Here is a 20,000-nt window from a genome sequence, read left to right on the forward strand (position 1 = left end):
TTTAATTCTTACCATTATTCTCAATCAGCCTTTCATGAATAGCTTTATAACTTCAACTGTTATAGTTAATTTTGGTTCGTATGGTTAACCGGAAAAAAATCATGTGTTCATTATTTATTCTTATCGCCTAATAAGTGTTCTTGTATTTTTCGCTTTATGTTCGAAATTGTTAGGTTATTCTAGTCGATGCTAAAAAGATACAAATTAAAACAGTCAGAAAAGAAAGTCCGAAGAGGTAACCACAGTTTATTAATCTACTTACCACAAGTTTTTGTTGCCATCCTATATTTGAATCTCCACACTCACAACAATTAACACGATTCGTAAGATTATATATTTTTATTTCAATATTTGTGCTCATCAACCCTCATACTGTGCTTTATTTATTAGATTGTATCAGATCTTGAAAGCGGTTTATATCCTTGTATCATTAATAAACAATTAAACACTAGGATGTAAACATTAACGTACCAATAAAACCAGACAATTCATTTACAAAAGCTTATGGTCAGGCTCGATAATGTTGTTTTTTTGTTTAAAATGGTAAGGCTATGATTTGTTGTTTTGTTGTAAAAATGAACATGTTTACGGCTTCACATAAAGACAGTCAAAAAATGGTTCAATTAAAAAAGAATGGATAAACAAGATTGAGTTTCCTTTCTATGCTTACCTAATTGAAGGTTTATGCCTCATCTTTATTATTATGAATTGTATGAGATTTGCATCCATGTGTCAATCATCCTATTTATTGTGGGATGTAAATGCAGTCATCCACCGGTAGATTGTTACATGTAATCAAAGCGCTGAAAGCAGAGTCCGGATTTGTCCGGTCAAGCTATAAGTAACCTACCCCTTGCTGAGACCGTATATATCCGCCAAATATGTTCGTATGTCAGTCACTTGCTAGGCTTTTTTCTAATAAATCCATATTTAAATGTTTATTTTATATATTTATCTAAACTGACTTTAGCTGATTAAAACTTACTGATACCTTCAGTAAACCGCCATGTTTGTTGATAACAAGAATATACATGTGTTAACGAGTGCATCACAGTTATTTGTTGACGAATTGACATCCATGTTTTTTCTTATCACAAGGTTTAACATAAAACTAATAACCGTTTTCGGTGAAAAAAACAACATAAGTTTATTTTTGTTTTGCACGGGAAATATAAAAATATTACTTCCTGTCAAACGAAAAACAAACGCACAATAATGCAAAACAGTCGATGAGTTAAACTGTTAAAAGAAGAAACATGAATATCCTTAACACTAAAAGAGTGCTGGACGACTTGATATGTAAATCTTATTACACAATGATTCTTACATTATAAACTAATGTCATACAAGTTCAAATTTAAACATATATATTATATGGTTTATTTACATAAAGTAACGATAGTAATCGCATATAACTTTACTCTTTCCTATGAAGTTCCCTAAATGAAAACATACTTATTTGCATTACTTTAATTTTCCGGAGTGTTACATCAACCGCAACTAATACGGTTTCCATTTGCTTTCATGTTAACTTACCTAGTATACTAGCAACATAATTAATACAATCTTATAATTTAACAAACTAGATGGTTCGTTTCTATGAAACACGTACAATGTCATCTCTTCCTCTTCTGCTCACATCGTGCTGAAGACGATTGTAACATTCGTCGCTGAGATTATGTTTTTTTTTAAGTGCACAGGAGCATTCAGGGGATCTCTGATATTTCGTTTCCCATGTTCCAAAATAAGGGCTTCTAATGGAAAAGCGATTAATTTATTCTTGTCGTTACACACATTCTACCAGTCATATGAGTGTACATGTCCTCTTCCAGGTTTGGCGGATCATAATTCTGTATTTTCGTAACAATGGTTGCTCCATGTAATATGCTGCTTTCACGACCCGTTAAAGATGCGTATGGGTGCTCGCCCAGTCCCGAACCATCGCGTTGAGGCAGCGTATAGATGATTGGTCTCTCATCCTGAACATTTCCATGGCCAGGCATACGATCATCATTATTTTCCTTGCATACATTTCTGTCAGTCGTATCAGTGTACTCATCCTCTGCCAAGTTTAGCGGATAAAGCTGTGTATAGATGCTGTCCTTGTCTCGAACTTTCGCGTTGAGGTAGCGTGTAGTTGTTTTCTCTCTCATCCTGAACATTTTCATGACCAGGCATACAATCATCATTATTTTCCCTGCAAGCATTTCTGTCAGTCATATCATTGTACTCGTCCTCTTCCAGGGTTGGTTGTGTATAGGTATTCGTCTTGTCTCGAACCTTCGCTTTGAGGTATCGTGTAGTTGTTTTCTCTATTATCCAGAACGATGTCATACTCCGAACTGCATGCCGACGCGACTTAAGCTTACAATAAACTGATGTCGAAGTTTGGTGACTTGGAGTAGAAAAATTAAATGTCGTCAGGCTATTGCGACGTTTTCTACAAACTACCATGTGCAGCAAATGTAAAGAATAAAATATTACTCTGCTGTCCACATTGGAAGTATAAGTTTTGATATTGACCTCACATGTTCACTATCCTTCATTACATTTAAATCATTCGATTTTTGAACACGAGAGTATGACGTTTATACATTTGGATAAATAAAACGACCGTGACAACATAGATGGTTACACTGGCTGACACAATGGCTGCCACCTTGACCCCAAATAAGGAGTCCGGTCGTATGCTCTAACTGTAAGGCTCTCTGATATGTATGTGTACATGTTTATAGCTCGCCAACATGAACCTACTACTTATGATCTCAAAGAGCAGAAATTACACGTTCGAATGGTGTCCTGTATTCACCATTCGCGTTGTTGTGCGCATGTTTCACTAGATGACTGTTTTCATCATAACGGTACTTTAATATATTGTTGCCAAGAGGTTTGTGTCAAGTTAATATTGACCAGCTGCACTAGCATTATTTCACAAATACACTATTGATCGCAATATAAATTAATTATATAAATGTTGGTAGAATGTCTAACGTTTGTCGTTCTAAAATGATATATAAGAATAATGAAACCCAAAACACATGGAAACAAAACGTGTAAAAATCACCTTGTTGTTTATTTTAAGCAAGTGACAAGTTCAAGTAATATTTAAGAATGACGGTAGCTTAAAATACCTGCATTATCTTCAAGAAGTGGTTTCAAAACGAGCCGATGTAGCTTGAAATATACACATCACAATTCATAAGTTACCGTGTAAAATGGTCTTAATATATAAGGATATTTTTAGCGTACACTCTTGAATTGAACATGTACTGCTATTTCGGGCATGAAAATACTATATGACGTACATAAATCATTTACAGTGTATCTATCCGTGTATAAAAATAGAACAGGTAATTTCGCTCGTAACAATTTGCTAACGTTTATGATAATAAACTTACATAAAGTTGTATGTTTTTCTTGTCGTTTACTACGGATATGACTGACGTGAAGTTTCGAGATTCATGCATGTAAATCATACATTAATTTGCCTCTTTGTGTTCTTTATTTATTTTAAATTTCCAGTATGTTTTAGCAAAAATGTGCCCAATATATAATGAGTGACCAATCTGCTATAGTTGCAGTAACGATGTATAGATGACCATATTTTCAAAATATTTGACTAATAAAGTTTGATAAACGTCTTAAAGGCTTAAAGGTGTTCAGTTGCCATAAGAAACTTTGAAGTTGTTGGCATTTCAAGGCTTTCTAGTATTTATTGTTCACAGTGACGTGTTTTACTTCAAGCTGTTGTTTCAACGAACGATATTAGCATACATTACATACATTACATGCTTGATTTGTGTCCTATAGTCTTTCTTGGTTTAATGTTTCATAAGATAATGCATTAATCCCAACGCTACTATAATGCAGCGTTGCAAATAAGTCAGGACAATATTGGCGAGCTACAGTATCAGTGATAAACACATTGTTCTTTAAAATATTTTGACACAAAATCGGCGGCAAAAATATCACCAAGAAGAAAAATATCGTTCAAAACTCAAACAATAGCTATCGATGGCTGAAGATATAGAACGATTGGTGACAATGTAGTTCATAAGTACAGTAGCATTTAAAGGGATCTTTTCACGCTTTGGTAAATTGACAAAATTGAAAAAAGTTGTTTCAGATTCGCAAATTTTCGTTATAGTTATGATATTTGTGAGGAAACAGTAAAACTGAACATTCACCGTGGTCTAATATAGCCATTATATGCATCTTTTGACGATTTTAAAACCTAAAAATTATAAAGCGTTGCAACGCGAAACGATTGAATAATTTGGAGAGTTCTGTTTTTGTCGTTAAATTTTGTGAAACTACGAAGATTGCTTATATAAGGTATAAAATACTTCAAGTATGTGTATTCGGCGGAATAGCTCAGTAGGCTAAAGCGTTTTTACTTCAGGACTCTGGCAGGACTCCAGGGGTCACTGGTTCAAAACCTGCTCCGGGCAATGTTCTTTTCCTTTTTATACGCCCGTATAAAATACGGGACGTATTATGTGAAACCCCTTGGCGGGCGGGCGGGCGGCGGGCGGGCGGCGGGCGGCGGGCGGAAGGCATCACTTTGTCCGGACTCTAATTCAAATTGTATTCATCCGATCTTCACCAAACTTGGTCAGCAGTTGCATCTAGTTGATATCTAGGCCAAGTTCGAATATGGGTCATGCCGGGTCAAAAACTAGGTCATAGGGTCAATAAGTGCATTTTCAAAGGGGCCACTTTGTCCGGACTCTATTTCAAATTGTATTCATCCGATCTTCACCAAACTTGGTCAGCAGTTGCATCTAGTTGATATATAGGCCAAGTTCGAATATGGGTCATGCCGGGTCAAAAACTAGGTCATAGGGTCAATTAGTGCATTTTCAACGGCGCCACTTTGTCCGGACTCTAATTCAAATTGTATTCATCCGATCTTCACCAAACTTGGTCAGTAGTTGCATCTAGTTGATATCTAGGTCAAGTCCGAATATGGGTCATGCTGGGTCAAAAACTAGGTCAAAGGGTCAATTAGTGCATTTTACTTTGTCCGGACTCTAATTCAAATTGTATAAATCTTATCTTCACCAAACTTGGTCAGTAGTTGCATCTAGTTGATATCTAGGCCAAGTTCGAATATGGGTCATGCCAGGTAAAAAACTAGGTCATAGGGTCAATTAGTCCATTTTCAACAGCGCCACTTTGTCCGGACTCTTATTCAAATTGTATTCATCCGATCTTTACCAAACTTGGTCAGTAGTTGCATCTAGTTGATATCTAGGTCAAGTTCGAATATGGGTCATGTCGGGTCAAGAACTAGGTCATAGGGTCAATTAGTGCATTTTCAACGGCGCCACTTTGTCCGGACTCTAATTCAAATTGTATTCATCCGAAACTTTTAAACAACTTTTTATCCTGCGTCAAAGTGGTATGGGGGTATAAGTCACATTCAGTGACAAAGCTCTAGTTCAAGTTGAATTCACCAAACTTGGTCAGAGGTAGTATATAGATTATATATCAGTCAGGTCTGATTGGAGACATGCAACCGATTAACACATGCAATATTTTTATGCAATATTTTTATCCAGTTTTATTTTGCGATATTTTCATCGGGTTTATTTTTTTCGCGATTTTTGAAATTTTTTTTTGCTTATTTCCAAAACAAATACATCAATCATCAGTGTATCATCTCCAATGGCACACGAATCGGGCGTATATTGCTCCGTCATGCGGCGCTCTTGTTTTAATTTTATTCTTGATTTTTTACTGGAGCTTTTACGATCCAATGTTTACATTTATCAATATAAAGCATTTAATGAATAAGTTAAAAAATGCCAAAATCTGTGAAAAGGCCCCTTTAATAGTGATTGTATGTGAAAGTGTTTATAGTGCGAGAACAGGATGTTCAATTTAGTTTAACGTTTCCTCTCGAGCGAAAAGAAAGTGATGTTTATCTCTGTAAATTAGTAAACACTCTTTGTTTTGTTTTTCGTGATTTTCAATCAAATGTGGTAGCCTTTTAACGGCATTGACAGAGCATGTGTTATGAGGTGTGGTTTCCGAAAAGCAAAACCGAAACTTATGAGACCAAATACATAAGCAGATATGCTGTGAGCTAAAGAAACTTCAGCGTACAGTTTATATAGTATTGCCAACCCCGTATCGAAAGTCAATCAGAGTCGTAACATATTTATGTCACGCTATAAATCAAAGAAAACTCATTTTCTTGGATACATTTCTACATATATTGGTGAATGAATATAAATTACTGCATCGAGGAATATTTTAAGGTTCAAATGTTTCAAATGCATCTTATAATAGATGAAAATAACTCTAATCAGTCTGAAATTCACAATTTTTGACGCCATTGTCGATTTGTCTGTGACGAGTTTTCATTTGGATACTTTCGGATCGACCTTGACATTTTATGCTGAAATTTTAAACATTAATTTCGATTTCTAAAATCTATTATTTGTGATTAACAACTAACGTCTGGTAGATTATAAGACTGATTTCAATGTGAATCAAGTAGTTTTAAATAATATTTACTTTGAGTTTGTATTTACACTACAATTTGTTTATAAAACAAGCCAAAATAATCTTATATACCGGGAAATGTCATTCTGAATTTGAAAACACTTGAGCACATGGTATATTACTAAAAATAAAAATAACGTCATATGACCGTGAAATCTCGGGAGATTCGCATTTCAAGAAAGTCTGTCACATCGCTGTTTTTCTCGATATGTAAGAGCAGAAAAGATATTTTTTAAATGTTTAGGATAGTATTTTGTGAAAGAATATATCAGTTAAATGTGAAAAATGTCAATCTTTCCGATCAAGTGGTTGATTTGGGCCAATAACTGCATTTAAAAGCTGTTTTGGACCGGTCTTTGTTAACTGTCAACTTTTCGGGAATTTCTAATTGACTTTCCTGATGGGGTTGGTCCATAACTATAAAGTCGCGCCAGTCTCAAATCATAAAAAGCGACATTTAAAGTTATGGTAGCCAGAACTAATATGTTGTCTCTAACGACCACAATTTATCATTAACTGATCATAATCATTTAGATATTACGCAAGGGTTTCACGACTAACACAGACGTGCAGAAAAAAAACAGCGAACTGTGTATTGAACACATGCATATGAGTCTGAACAAACGGAATAGTTGGCAATTTATTCATCTCTTTCACTTAAGTCCGTATGTAGGGAAACGGCATTTGAACAGCAAAAAATATGCTCAAACGTTTCCGTAACACCATAAGCCATCAGTCGATACTTCAATTCGCGCGATGTTCGTGCGTTATCTAAAAAATTTAATGGCGAACTATTCTTTTGCCGGCACTCATTTCCCCGTGTTACTTTATTTACAAGGTAAAAACATAAGTAGATATTCAATATATATTACAGTTGTTTTTTATTGCCTTTAGTTGAGTTTATAGTCAGAAATATGGTAGCTGAAAAAATGAACCACGTACTAATAGTGCTAATAATAACAATTATTAAATACATCCTTTAAAGAAATCATGTTCTTGGAATGCATGTTGTGTTCGAAAACAATGACAGTAAAACTCACTTCAAAACGGACGAAAGAAATATGCATTCTTGTTAACATGTCCGATGTAAACTGTGTTGTTGCATTAGAAAAATGTAAGTGTTATGAATAAGAGTCAGGTGTTCAAAATTTACTAGGGGAACCAAAGCAACAAATATGTGATCTGTACACACAAACACGCACATTTGAATGAAACTTGAGCTTTTAATCGGTCAACGTAAAACGTCGGAGATTAAAACCGGATTTAAGGAGACCCTAACCTCACAATTACTCCGTATATTTTCTCAATATAAATAACAAGTATGACGTCGTGTCCACTTGCGTTAGTATTTTACAAAAACACACACTAGATTTGCCATTTCCGCGAAAGAAAAAGTGACATCGGTGATAATTAGGTTTATTGAAGAACAATACACACGGTATGTTTTAAAAACAAGAATCAGCGAAAGAAAATCGTTTTTAAAAGTGATGGTGTTCAATAATTCGCAAGAACTAAATATTTGCAGATGTTTACAATTATGTTATTAATTGCACTTATTCAAAATTGTAGTCATATTATTATATAATCATAATCCTTCTCTAGCATAACAAGGTCAATCTGCGAATATTAGGATAAAACGTACTCTCGTAACATTCCAGAGAATTAATACTAAATTAAAACACAAATCTCATTTATTATACTGAATCATTCTCCACCCAGCACTTCGAGGTAAGAAAAAAAAATCAATAAAAGGAGAACGCCGGGAATGGACCTACACTTTAAAAAGCATTAAGAAAGATTACTCGTTATTATAAATCGACCAATCATAAAGTTTTCCATAAAATAATTTATGTGATTTATCCTGTAGTTGCGTTGTTGTTCAGCATAAATGATCTTGTCACTTTGAAAGAACATTAATTTAAGCACTGAACACTTTAGAAGTAATAATAAATATTTTGCTGTTTGGATCGAAACCGTTTTATCGCGCATATATGGTATGAGTGTCAACCAAAATGCATTAACATTTAGAATATCGTACGGTATGTTACTTAACACTTATCTTATCGAGTGAAATTAATATTGACATGTATGTATTAACATGTTCAAACCAACTGTTCGAGAGATACTTAACGTGCATGCATGCAGCATGTAAACTTATGGCGAATACGAGTAACCAAAATGTAAACGTTAATAGTTGCTCGTCATGTGACTTAACTATTTTATTTACGCAGAATACATATGTATTGTTATATTAAGCATGTTTTATTAAAGCGCTTAAGTCGCCCTATGATGCTTTGCATCAATGTGTTCGTTAGAATAATAAAACATGAAAAAACAGTCTGCTTTACAGAGTACTTGTTTTTTTTTTCAACGATTAAACAAATATTGCACAAATATTTCAGTAAGCGTATGGTAAACAAACACAATAATAAGAAAAAAAGTCGATGAGAAAAAATATTGACAACAGAAACAGAAAATACATGGAAGTTAGTACAAAGAACTACATGAAATTATATTACACAATGGTTATCATATATTTCAAGACATATATATAATAAAAAGAACGATGGAAATGGCAAGACATAAACTATTTCGTCTCCATTTAAATACAATGACACCTAACTTCTAAAAACATGTAGTTCCTAATAAAACACAGTTTGCGTCGGTTTGTTTTTGCCTCTATTCGTTTTTTTACATTATTTTAACTTTCCAGAATGCTATAGCAACAGCCAGCAAAAATGTTTCCATTTTCTTTAAAGATAACTTATCTAGTTTAATTTCAATAAATATAAAGAAAACATAATTTCAAGAACTAGCTGCTAACGTTTGCTAATGCCCGCACAATTAATTCGGTTGCGATGAGGAACTTGAAGTATGTTGACATTGCAATGCGTTCAAATAGTGTGTTTTTGTTTTTTTCATATGATGTTTGCTATATGTTTGATATTTATTTGCACGTTCGGGTCTTTAGTTGCGATGTTTTTTTCGTTTTGAGACTTCTATATGCATGTCATTGTTTCAGTGTGCTCCCACTAGAAGGTTCGTTATTATGAAACACAATGTCAACTTATACACCATTGCGCTGAAGACGATTATAACATTCGTTATTGAGATTGTGCTGGTAGATCTCTAAGTGCAAGTGAGCATTTTATGGATATCTGTCCCTTCCTTTTCCCTTTTCAAATAAGTGCTACTAATAGAAAAGCGTTTCGATCATTCTTTACCTTGCACACAATTTCTGCCAGTCATATCAGTGTACTCATAGCATGCTCTTCCAGGTTTGGCAGATAATTCTTAGTTTTTTTAGCAATGTTTATTCCAGGAAGTTTGATATCATGTATTTCGTACGCGCTGCTGCTTTCATGCTCCGTTAAAGGTGCGTATGGGTGCTCGCCCTGTCCCAAACCATCGCGTTAAGGCAGCGTGTAGTTGTCTTCTCTCTCATCCTGAACATTTTTATGGCCAGATTTACAATCATCTTTATATTCCTTGCATACATTTCTGCCAGTCATATCAATGTACCCGTCCTCTTCCAGGGTTGGCAGACATTTCTGTATTTTTGTAGCAATGTTTGTTCCAGGTACAATGCTGCTTTCTTTACCCTTCAACACTGCATATGGGTGCTCGCCTGGTCTCGAACTGTCGCGTTGAGGCTGCGCAAAGTAGTTTTCTCTCTCATCCAGAACATAGTCATACTCGACTGTGCATGCTGGCGGGACTTCAGCTTGCGATAAACCTTTGGTCGAGGTCGGGTTACTTGGTGTAAGCTTATTCTGTGCCGACAGGCTATTGCGACGTTTTCTACAAAAAGGCATTGTAGTGAATATAATAGTTCCTCTTCTGTCCACAATGTGTTAACATTTAACAAATAATTTCACTGTCACTTATTACATTTACAACCATATATATTTAACCAAGCAAATATGAGATGAGTAGTATACCTTCGGAGGAGCAATACGACCAGGAAAACAGAGATAATGGTAATGGCTGCTACAACTGGAACTGCGATCTTGACTTCCAATAAAGAGTCCCCCAGTTGTCATGTCGTGTGCAGAACCTGCATGCGATGTGTAGTTGTGAATTATTTATGCATGTAAATGTATATAGCTCGCTATTGACCTGACATGTGTGATTTCAATGAGCATAAATTACACACTTGACTGCTGTCAAGCACGATTGGTGTTGTTCACGTGTTTCACGAGTTTAATGTTTATATGATAACGGTGCACAAATGTATTGTTGCCAAGAGATCAGTGTCAGATTAATATTGGCGAGCTTTACTAGCATTATTTCACACATACACATTTTAAACAAGGTTGCTATATAAATTAATTAAAGTAACATAAATACTCAAAATCAAAGACAATGTCGTACAATATTTCGAAAAAATTTAACACATAAAAAAATCAATGTTCCTTATACTTATAGCAATATCCAAAATTTCAACGCTTGATATGGTATGGTAACATAGATGCAGTGAGATATAAAATGCTCGTTTTTATTTTTGTGTGGCACAATAGCACAATATATTCCATTTTAATATCCCGCAACGACATCTAGTCATACGTCACATGAACACTAACTTGGTACATGGACATGGGTTGAATATATTGTTCCGCAAAGAAACAAGAAAGAGCATTTTGTATCTGGTTAAATCAATGTTACCAGACCGCATATAGCGTTAACATTTTGGCTATTGCTATAAAGAACATTTATTTTTTATGTTCACTTTATTTTTTTCGAAATATTATACTATATTTTCGTTGATTGTAGGGGTATGTAGGGGTATGTGTGCGTTTAAATGAATGTATGTGTATTGTATAACACTTTTCATTCTTCAGAAATATTGGAGTATGTAACTCCATACGCATTATCAGTAAATATTCCGTAGTCGTTTATAAAAGCTAAAGACAAATTCAAGTCTTAATTTAGAATGACGTCAGCTAAGAATACCTGCATGAGAAGTACTTTCAAAACGCGCCGTTGTAGCTGAAAATACAAACATTACAATTAATAAGTTACCGTGTAAACTGTTCTGAATATATGAAAATGAATAACCTACACTGTACAAAAGAACGTACTCTGCTGAAAACACATTCACTAAAAGTTTTTCGGTGCATGTATAAAAACAGAACATAGTTTTCTCCAACATCGCTAGATACGATTTGCTAGTTAACGTCTATGTTAATAAACTAACACATACGTTTTATGTTTTCTTATCGTAAACACGGATTCGGAAAACGTGAAGTTCCTGACATAAATGCATATTAACTATGCATTTAATAGGCTCTTTCTGTAATTTAATTATTTGAATTTTCCAGAATGTTTAAGATACAATTATCAAAAATGTTTCCAATGTCTATAAATCTGCATTTATTACAATGACAGTCTTTAGTAAACAATAAGTTTACGAAATTTGACTTGTTGATAAAGTATGATAAACGACTTACTGTATACTGTTTTTTTCACGTTTAAATAAATTGACAAAATAAAAAAAAAATTGCAAATTGTTCATTGTAGTAAGGTTTACATTAACAATGCTCTTAAATATCTATTGTATGCATCTTTTGACGGTTGAAAAACCTGAAAATAATCAAGCGTTACAAACGCGAAATGATTGTATAATTTGGAAAGTTCTGTTGGTTTCGTTATATTTTGTGACATTACAAGGATTTCTTATATAAAGAATAAAAAACTAAATGCAGAGTTATGTCAGCATGGATGGCCGAGTGGTTTAAGCACTTTTAGTCCAAGGTTCAGTGGTACGAGCAAAGGTTTGGATTACGTTTTGTGTTGTTTTATACTGGAACTCTTTAGTTCCGATGTTTATATTTATCAATTTTAAAAATGTAATGGCAAACTTCAAAACATGCCAAGATCTATGAAAAGGTCCCTTAAACAGTTAACTCAGTTGCACTAAGAAACTTTGCGATGTGTTGTATTTTCTATTGACCTATTTTATATTGATGTTTATCCCCAGCTGTTGTCTCAACAAACTTCATTTCCATAAATAATACGCTTGAATGGTGTCCTTTATTGTTTCTTGATTTCATGTAACGAGATAACGGTGATAAATGGTTTCAAATGGGTCAGGGTAATATTGGCGACATACTCATCTAACTTCAAAATGTTTTGACACGATGTTTAACTAAAGTTAACGTTTCTTCTCAAGCTAAAAGAAAGTGATGTATATCTGAAATTAATAAATACAATTTGTTCGCGATATTCAATCACTAGTTCTAGCATTTTAACTGCGTTACATACTTTTTGGTATGAGATGAGGTTTCCGTAAAGCAACACCGAAACGTATTTTCTACGGTTTTGCAGAAAAAATAGACCGAATATATAAGCACATATTTTGTCACAATTGCAACGACTGATCATCAAATGATACTAATCATTTTAAAAAAATTACACAAGGATATATATCAACTCACACAGACTTATAGGAAAATAATAGCGTTGAAAATTAGAAAGGAGTCTGAACCAACGGAATATATGTAATTTTAGTCATCTCTTTCGTCTCGACCGATTTTTCTATATGTGCGCAAACTATATGGGAACGGTAAAAAGACCAAACATTCGTTTCTGTAGCATTGATATTCCATAATTAAATTCGCGTTAATTTTCTCAGATATTCCTAATTTTTGAATATTACAAGTATTCATGGCAAGAGTTAATTTATATACAATAAGTCAGTTACAATTAACATTTGTGGCTATTAGACGGAGATTCCTTTCAGTCAACTGTTAATAGTGTTCTCGAGATTTAGCACCACTGTTTTTACAATATATTAACAATATAGTACCATTCAAACAGCACGATCTGTTCCCAGTATTTTAGTTGCAATAATCCAACTCCAGCTATTGACCATCCGAGTCGCTGAGAGTTGCAACTGGCAACAAGATTTTTCATAGAAACGTGCCGCCCGGAATCCAGGCGGCACTTAAATCGGTAGTATAAGCAACGTAATCTAGTTTCTGGCATAAATAAAGACAAACAGACAATAGATATATCACTAATGCGCAAATTAAAACAACTTATATGTTATGGTGTGCTCGCATAATAATGATATTAATCCAAAGTTTCAAACACGTCAACGGTCTATGAACATGTTTAATTTTTTGCAACGGAAAAAAAGAGTATTCCGAATTTGAAATTACGCTTTCGATTGTTTTCGGAATTCTGCACGAGATAGATATCGTGTCTAATAATACAATCGTGATACACCGACTTTCTCCGGAACCTCTGTAAGATAGATTGAATCGTCAATTCAAAACTTCCGCTTTTGGTTTGATAACGGATTTTGTGTAAAGTATTTGTTTGAGTCTTTCTCCACAAATGACTCGCCAATTGATGTCAATAATAACAGGTATTGTGATTGTTTCAATGTATTAGGTAGATTGAACGACATACGTGAGACATAAAGTTGACATTAAAAATCGGTTATCAAGAGAACTATGAGCTGTATGTTTGTACTTATAAAAGATCAGAGCATACAAAAGAACAAGCCAGTATTTGTGTAAAGTGAAGTAGTTGTATTGAGTATTTCCTGTTTAAGAAATTCACTCAGAGTGTATATCTAAAAGGCCCTTATATTAAAGTAGCAATACAATCGTATTAAATTTCACGTTTATTCGCTCTTGAATGATTTAATGCCACTATATATTTTAATGTAAAACTCTCACATAATGTTACAATATGAGTTTATTAGCAATTGGTACGATATCAGTTTAGTGTCGAGATATTTTACCGTGTACCAACAAAAAACAGAAAGGCAATCAATATTATCATCAGTAAGGGCGACGCGTTGCAAAGGTAACTACTATATTTACATCATTGCACAAAGACAGTGTTTGAATTTAAACGTTATAGATGTTAAAACCAATTTGAAATGAAGTACCTTTTGTGGTGGTGCAAACCGATGTTGTGATATCTGAAAAACACATAAGTCGATTACGATTGTCTTTCCGTTGATTGTGTGAGCTATTTATGATAAAAGGCGTACATAGTACATGATTTTAAGAAATAAGTTTTATGGCAGTTTTGTTTGAAGAAGAAAATCATGTGTTATTACAGTATGATATGTATGATTTGCTAATAAAAATAATAATGCTAATAATTGAAAAATAAATAATAATAATAATAATAAAAATAATAATAATAATAATAATTACAAAATAAAATAATATTAATAATAATAATAATAATTGAAAAAATAAATAATAATAATAATACTTCTACTATTATTATCATTATTCTTTTACCTAAACATGGTTCATAAATGTTCTAATAGATATGCAGCTTCCATTCAGGGTCTGCTGATACATAATTCCATCAACGCACGTAACACTGCACTCTCCCCTGGGACCACATGCAGTTTTATAGGGACAATTTTCTGATATAGATCGTAAAATAAAAGATATTGAATCTATCGAGCATACGTAGTTTATTATACATTAAATAAAAATACATTTATCAATAGCAATCATTATGTTTCTCTTGTGAAATTTAGATTACATTAAATGCAGATTTCTGTAAAATGTTATTCTTGTATTGTGCACAAGTTTTTATGCATGAACAATAAAGGGTGGATATAAAGAAAACTTCATAGACACAGGTGGTTAGCGTGTGGCTATGATATTAATTAGTGAAAACATCATTGAATGATAAATAATCATATAATTCGAAAAACTCAACTTTTCTGGGAAAACAAATCACTATCAAATATATATAACACGGTATTCAATTCGAAATCACCCGAAAACAGGTAGCATCGCTTTGAACAGCCATTACTTCATCAATTTTGCAGCGATTTTCATGAACCCAGTCTTATTTAACGCAGAAATGAATTCCTTTCTTGAAATGTATATATCTTGTTATATGTCTACACATGCTGGGTCAAATTTTAAGAAATAAAACGATACCCAATTCACGTGACCTACTTATCAGCGATCAGACAGTATTCATGAATGAAATCTCCAGGGGTAAAGACAGACATTCGCATTGGACCAATGAAATCACTCGTGTGTTTAAAGGGATCTTTTCACGTTTTTGTAAATTGACAAAATTGAAAAAAATTGTTTCACATTCGCAAATTTTCGTTTTAGTTATGATATTTGTGAGGAAACAGAAATACTGAACATTTACCATGGTCTAATATAGCCATTATATGCATCTTTTGACGATTAAAAAACCTCAAAATTATAAAGCGTTGCAACGCGAAACGATTGAATAATTTTGGGAGTTCTGTTGTTGTCGTTTAATTTTGTGAAACTACGAAAATTGCTTATATAAAGTATAAAATACGTCTTTCATCCATACCTGGCAGGATGGCCGAGCGGTCTAATTGGTTTTTGCTTGAGGACTCTTGGGGTCACTGGTTCGAGCCCTGATGCGGTCTACTTTTTTCTTTTTATTAATTTTATTCTTGATTTTTTTACTGGAGCTTTTTAGATCCAATGGTTACATTTATCAATATAAAGCATTTAATGACAAACTTCAAAACATACCAAAATCTGTGAAAAGGCCCCTTTAATATGTCAGTTAGTTGAAATGTATGTAAACACAAGTTTCAAACGGCGCTGGGCAGTTAGTTTTGATGCATAATGCAACGGAAAGCACGGTAAGATTTTTTTTCATACGCTTTATTGAATTATGGTATCGAGGTCCATGAACTTTGCAGGGTAAATGCCCTTTACTCCGTTAAGATTTCAGTCTGAAATCCTGTCTGATCGATGTCAAGTGGGTCACGCGAGTTGTGTATCGTGTTAATTCTTAAAATTTGACCCAGTATTTGTAAAAATATTGCAAGACATGTACATTTCCAGAAAGGAAATTCATTTACGCGTTGAATAAGACCGAGATCGTGAAAATCACTGCAAAATTGATGAAGAAATGGCTGTTCAAAGCGATGCACCCTGTTTTCGCGTGATTTCGAGTTGAATACCTTGTTATATATATACAAATATTTGATAGTGAAAATATTTTTTTTTCAGAAAAGTTGATTTTTCGTTATAATATGATAACTTATCATTCCAATGATGTTTTCACGAATTAATATCATAGCCACACGCTAATCACCTGTGTTCATAGAAACAAGACCACGGACTAAAGTGAAACAAATTGAACATATAAACAATATATATATATATATATATATATATATATATATATATATATATATATATATATATATATATATATATATATATATATATATATAAACCCCTAAGTTTTTCTGATTATGTTCGCACATGACTTATTGTCTTGGTAGATTGATAAGCGATCCATCCAATCAACAAGGGTTATTCGAAGGGGTGGGTTTAGAAAAACGGGGTTAGTGAGAAATTAATATTATTAGAGAAGCACAACATTTTATTCCAAGGTACATGAACATAAAATTTAGATATTTCCTTTCTCATTGTTGGTTGGTTAACTGTTCTCTTACCCCGATTTTCTAAACCCACCCCTTCGAATAGCCCTTGTTGATTGGATGGATCGCTTATACACCTACCACATGTCACAGCAGAAGAGTGCAATATACAATTATCACTTTGGGAACATTTCATTTGCATACTTGATCATACAAACAGATGCTCTCTATGGACAAACCACATTAGTAGTGTGAAACCTAACACTCCTATAATCGATTACGTGAACCCCGATACCCATAAGATACACACTCAATCCGAACTTACATTTGCTATGTACATTGGGAAATTGGAGGTTTCAATTATTTAAATTTCATTATATACCATATCTGAATTGGGGCTTGTTATGTACGAGCCGAAATGTTAATCAAGGGCTAAAGACAAATCAACATATGTTCCCGATAAATGAACTACATTGGAGAAATGAAACAATACTTCCATAATCAATTTTTCAAACTTCATTACATGTCCTATCCGAACTGACATCTGTTATGTTAATTCCTAAATACCCGCAGCATACAGCTACGTTACATGCTCAAACATATTATTAAAATATTTCCCTATTATTAATAAGAATAAACAATATGCATATACCGTTATGTTACACAGATGTTCTATACACAGAGGTAATCTACCACATTCTCCTAGTACAATGCTATCATTTACAGATTTATTTACACCAAGAAAATATTTACAATACTCGATTTGTACTTTTTCGAGAATGTCTGAGAATTATATTTCATAAATCTCAGAGCCATATGTACGTATAAGTTTCACCATTAAATCAAACAATTTAAAATATTCAGTGTATGAAAAATATCCAAAGTTTCTTTGGTATGATTTAATAGCAAAAATAGATTTTCGGGCTTGGGCTGCAAGTTTTTCTTTCGCTTTTCTCCATGATAATTTAGGTGTAAAAAGAAGACCCATGTATTTATATACAGATGTGACATTTACGGGATTATTTTTAAAGACCCAATGTTCGTATGATCTTAGCGGACCTCCGTTTCTAAAAACAATGATTTCCGTCTTTTGTTGGTTAATTGTCATACCAGTATTTTCACAAAATTCCGATATAGAGCTTAATTGTGATTGTAGCTCGATCGCAATATCAGCGCAGCTCGCAACGTCATCGGCAAAAAGAATGCAAATATCTTATGAAGAAGAGACAAAAACACTGTCTTTATAATTTAATGCCACCTATTTTTGTCAATGAATGATATAAATATTGCGTCGTTGAACTGTCGCGGTCTATATGGGAGCAAAAACGAAAGGATAAAAAAAAAGAAAGAAAAGGACTAGCATATTCATGTTTGCTATACAATTATTATTATTATTATTACTATAAGCTACCATATAATCTACGGTGTTATACATATATACTTTTTGTATCTCAGATCATTAATTCAATTAGTTTGTGTATTTCCAGTGTAAGGAAATGCGCTGTTTATGTCTCTATTGGAGACCAGTCGTTTATTATTGTTATAATCTCACATTTATGATTATTTTTTTTACTCCTTCTTTTTTATGGAATATTCATCCTTTTGTATCCCTTATTTTTGTTTCCTAATTTTGTTTGTTTGTGTAGACATCTTACTTCTTATAATAGAAACCAACTGGACACGTTTTCAAATAGAAACTAACTGGACAAGCACACATACATTATCATTTACATCACCCTTTTTTAAATGATCAAGCTATGTACTTTAAATGTAAAAGGGCTAAACAGCAAAGATAAACGCATAAAAATCTTCAAATGGTTAGACGAAAAAAAATATAATGTATGCTTATTACAAGAATTCACTTGACACACACTTTAGCGCAAACCTTAAAAAATGAATGGGATGGGGATATCTACCTCAGTGGACAATGTACTAATAAACAAGGCATTGCCTTTCTGATAAAAAGTAACATAGGGATCACAGTTGATAACCTTAACGAAATAATAATTGGCAGACTAGCAAGTATAGATATCAAAATACATGAAACAGAACTTACATTAATCAACGTTTACGGTCCCAACATAGATGATTCCGCATTTTACGAAACATTACAATCCTTTATAATTAGTAACCAAGATAAAAATATTATAATCGGCGGTGATTTTAATACTGTCCTGAACCCATTATTAGATAAAAAGAATGGAAACATTTATACTCATTGACATTGAAAATGAAATAACATTAAAAAAACAAATATTAGACGGAATTTATCATACACATCTCAATGGAATAATACTAAGAGCGCGTGCACAGCATGTTGAACACAATGAAAAAAATACAAAATACTTCGCAAACATTGAAAAACGTAGAAGTGAACAAAAAACTGTACACAAAATAGTAGTCAATGGCAAAGATATAACAAACATGACTCAAATACTAGAAGAACAACGTTTATTTTTCGAAGCACTATATAAACGAAAAAATGTTGAAAATAACACCCTTTTTAAAAATACATATCACGCTTTAAACCAAGAGGAAAAACAACTGTGCGACGGATTACTTAATGAATATGAATGTGGATTAGCCCTAAAAGATATGCAAAATAACAAAAGCCCAGGATCTGATGGCATCACAATCGAATTTTATAAAATATTCTGGAATGATATAAAAACACATCTAATTAATTCACTTAACTATTCATTTAACAACGAAAACTTAACTACGCTACAAAAACAAGGTATTATATCACTCATTCCAAAACCTGGAAAAAACTTAGAATCCTTATCAAACTGGCGCCCGATTAGTTTACTAAATAATGATTATAAAATTGCAACTAAAAGTATAGCAAACAGAATAAAAAAAATATTTCCATCAATCATTTCAAAATCTCAATCTGGTTTCATAAAAGGACGTTACATTGGTGAAAACGTTCGTCTTATCCAAGAATGCATAAACTATTTTAACAATTCAAACAATCCTGGTCTTATATTCTTTGCAGATTTTGAAAAGGCATTCGATTCACTCGATCATTCATTTATGTTCTCTTGCTTAGAAAATATGAACTTTGGTGAAAGTCTCATTCAATGGGTTAAATTATTCTATACCGATATTA

General features: G+C 33.2%; 2 protein-coding genes across 2 annotated transcripts in view; one reads left to right on the plus strand and one right to left on the minus strand.

The window, feature by feature from the left end:
• LOC127862402 (uncharacterized) overlaps positions 1 to 383 on the minus strand; it is a 10,980-nt gene extending 10,597 nt beyond the window's left edge. The window contains exon 1 of the mRNA XM_052401496.1: positions 263 to 383. Coding sequence (XP_052257456.1) covers positions 263 to 281 — 19 coding nt within the window. The 5' untranslated portion in view covers positions 282 to 383. The remainder of the gene's footprint in view (positions 1 to 262) is intronic.
• LOC127862393 (NIPA-like protein 2) overlaps positions 1 to 20,000 on the plus strand; it is a 372,103-nt gene that overhangs the window by 164,157 nt on the left and 187,946 nt on the right. The gene's annotated exons all lie outside the window — the stretch shown is intronic.

Source organism: Dreissena polymorpha, chromosome 16 (genome assembly GCF_020536995.1).
Source record: "Dreissena polymorpha isolate Duluth1 chromosome 16, UMN_Dpol_1.0, whole genome shotgun sequence".
NCBI classification, from domain to species: domain Eukaryota; kingdom Metazoa; phylum Mollusca; class Bivalvia; order Myida; family Dreissenidae; genus Dreissena; species Dreissena polymorpha.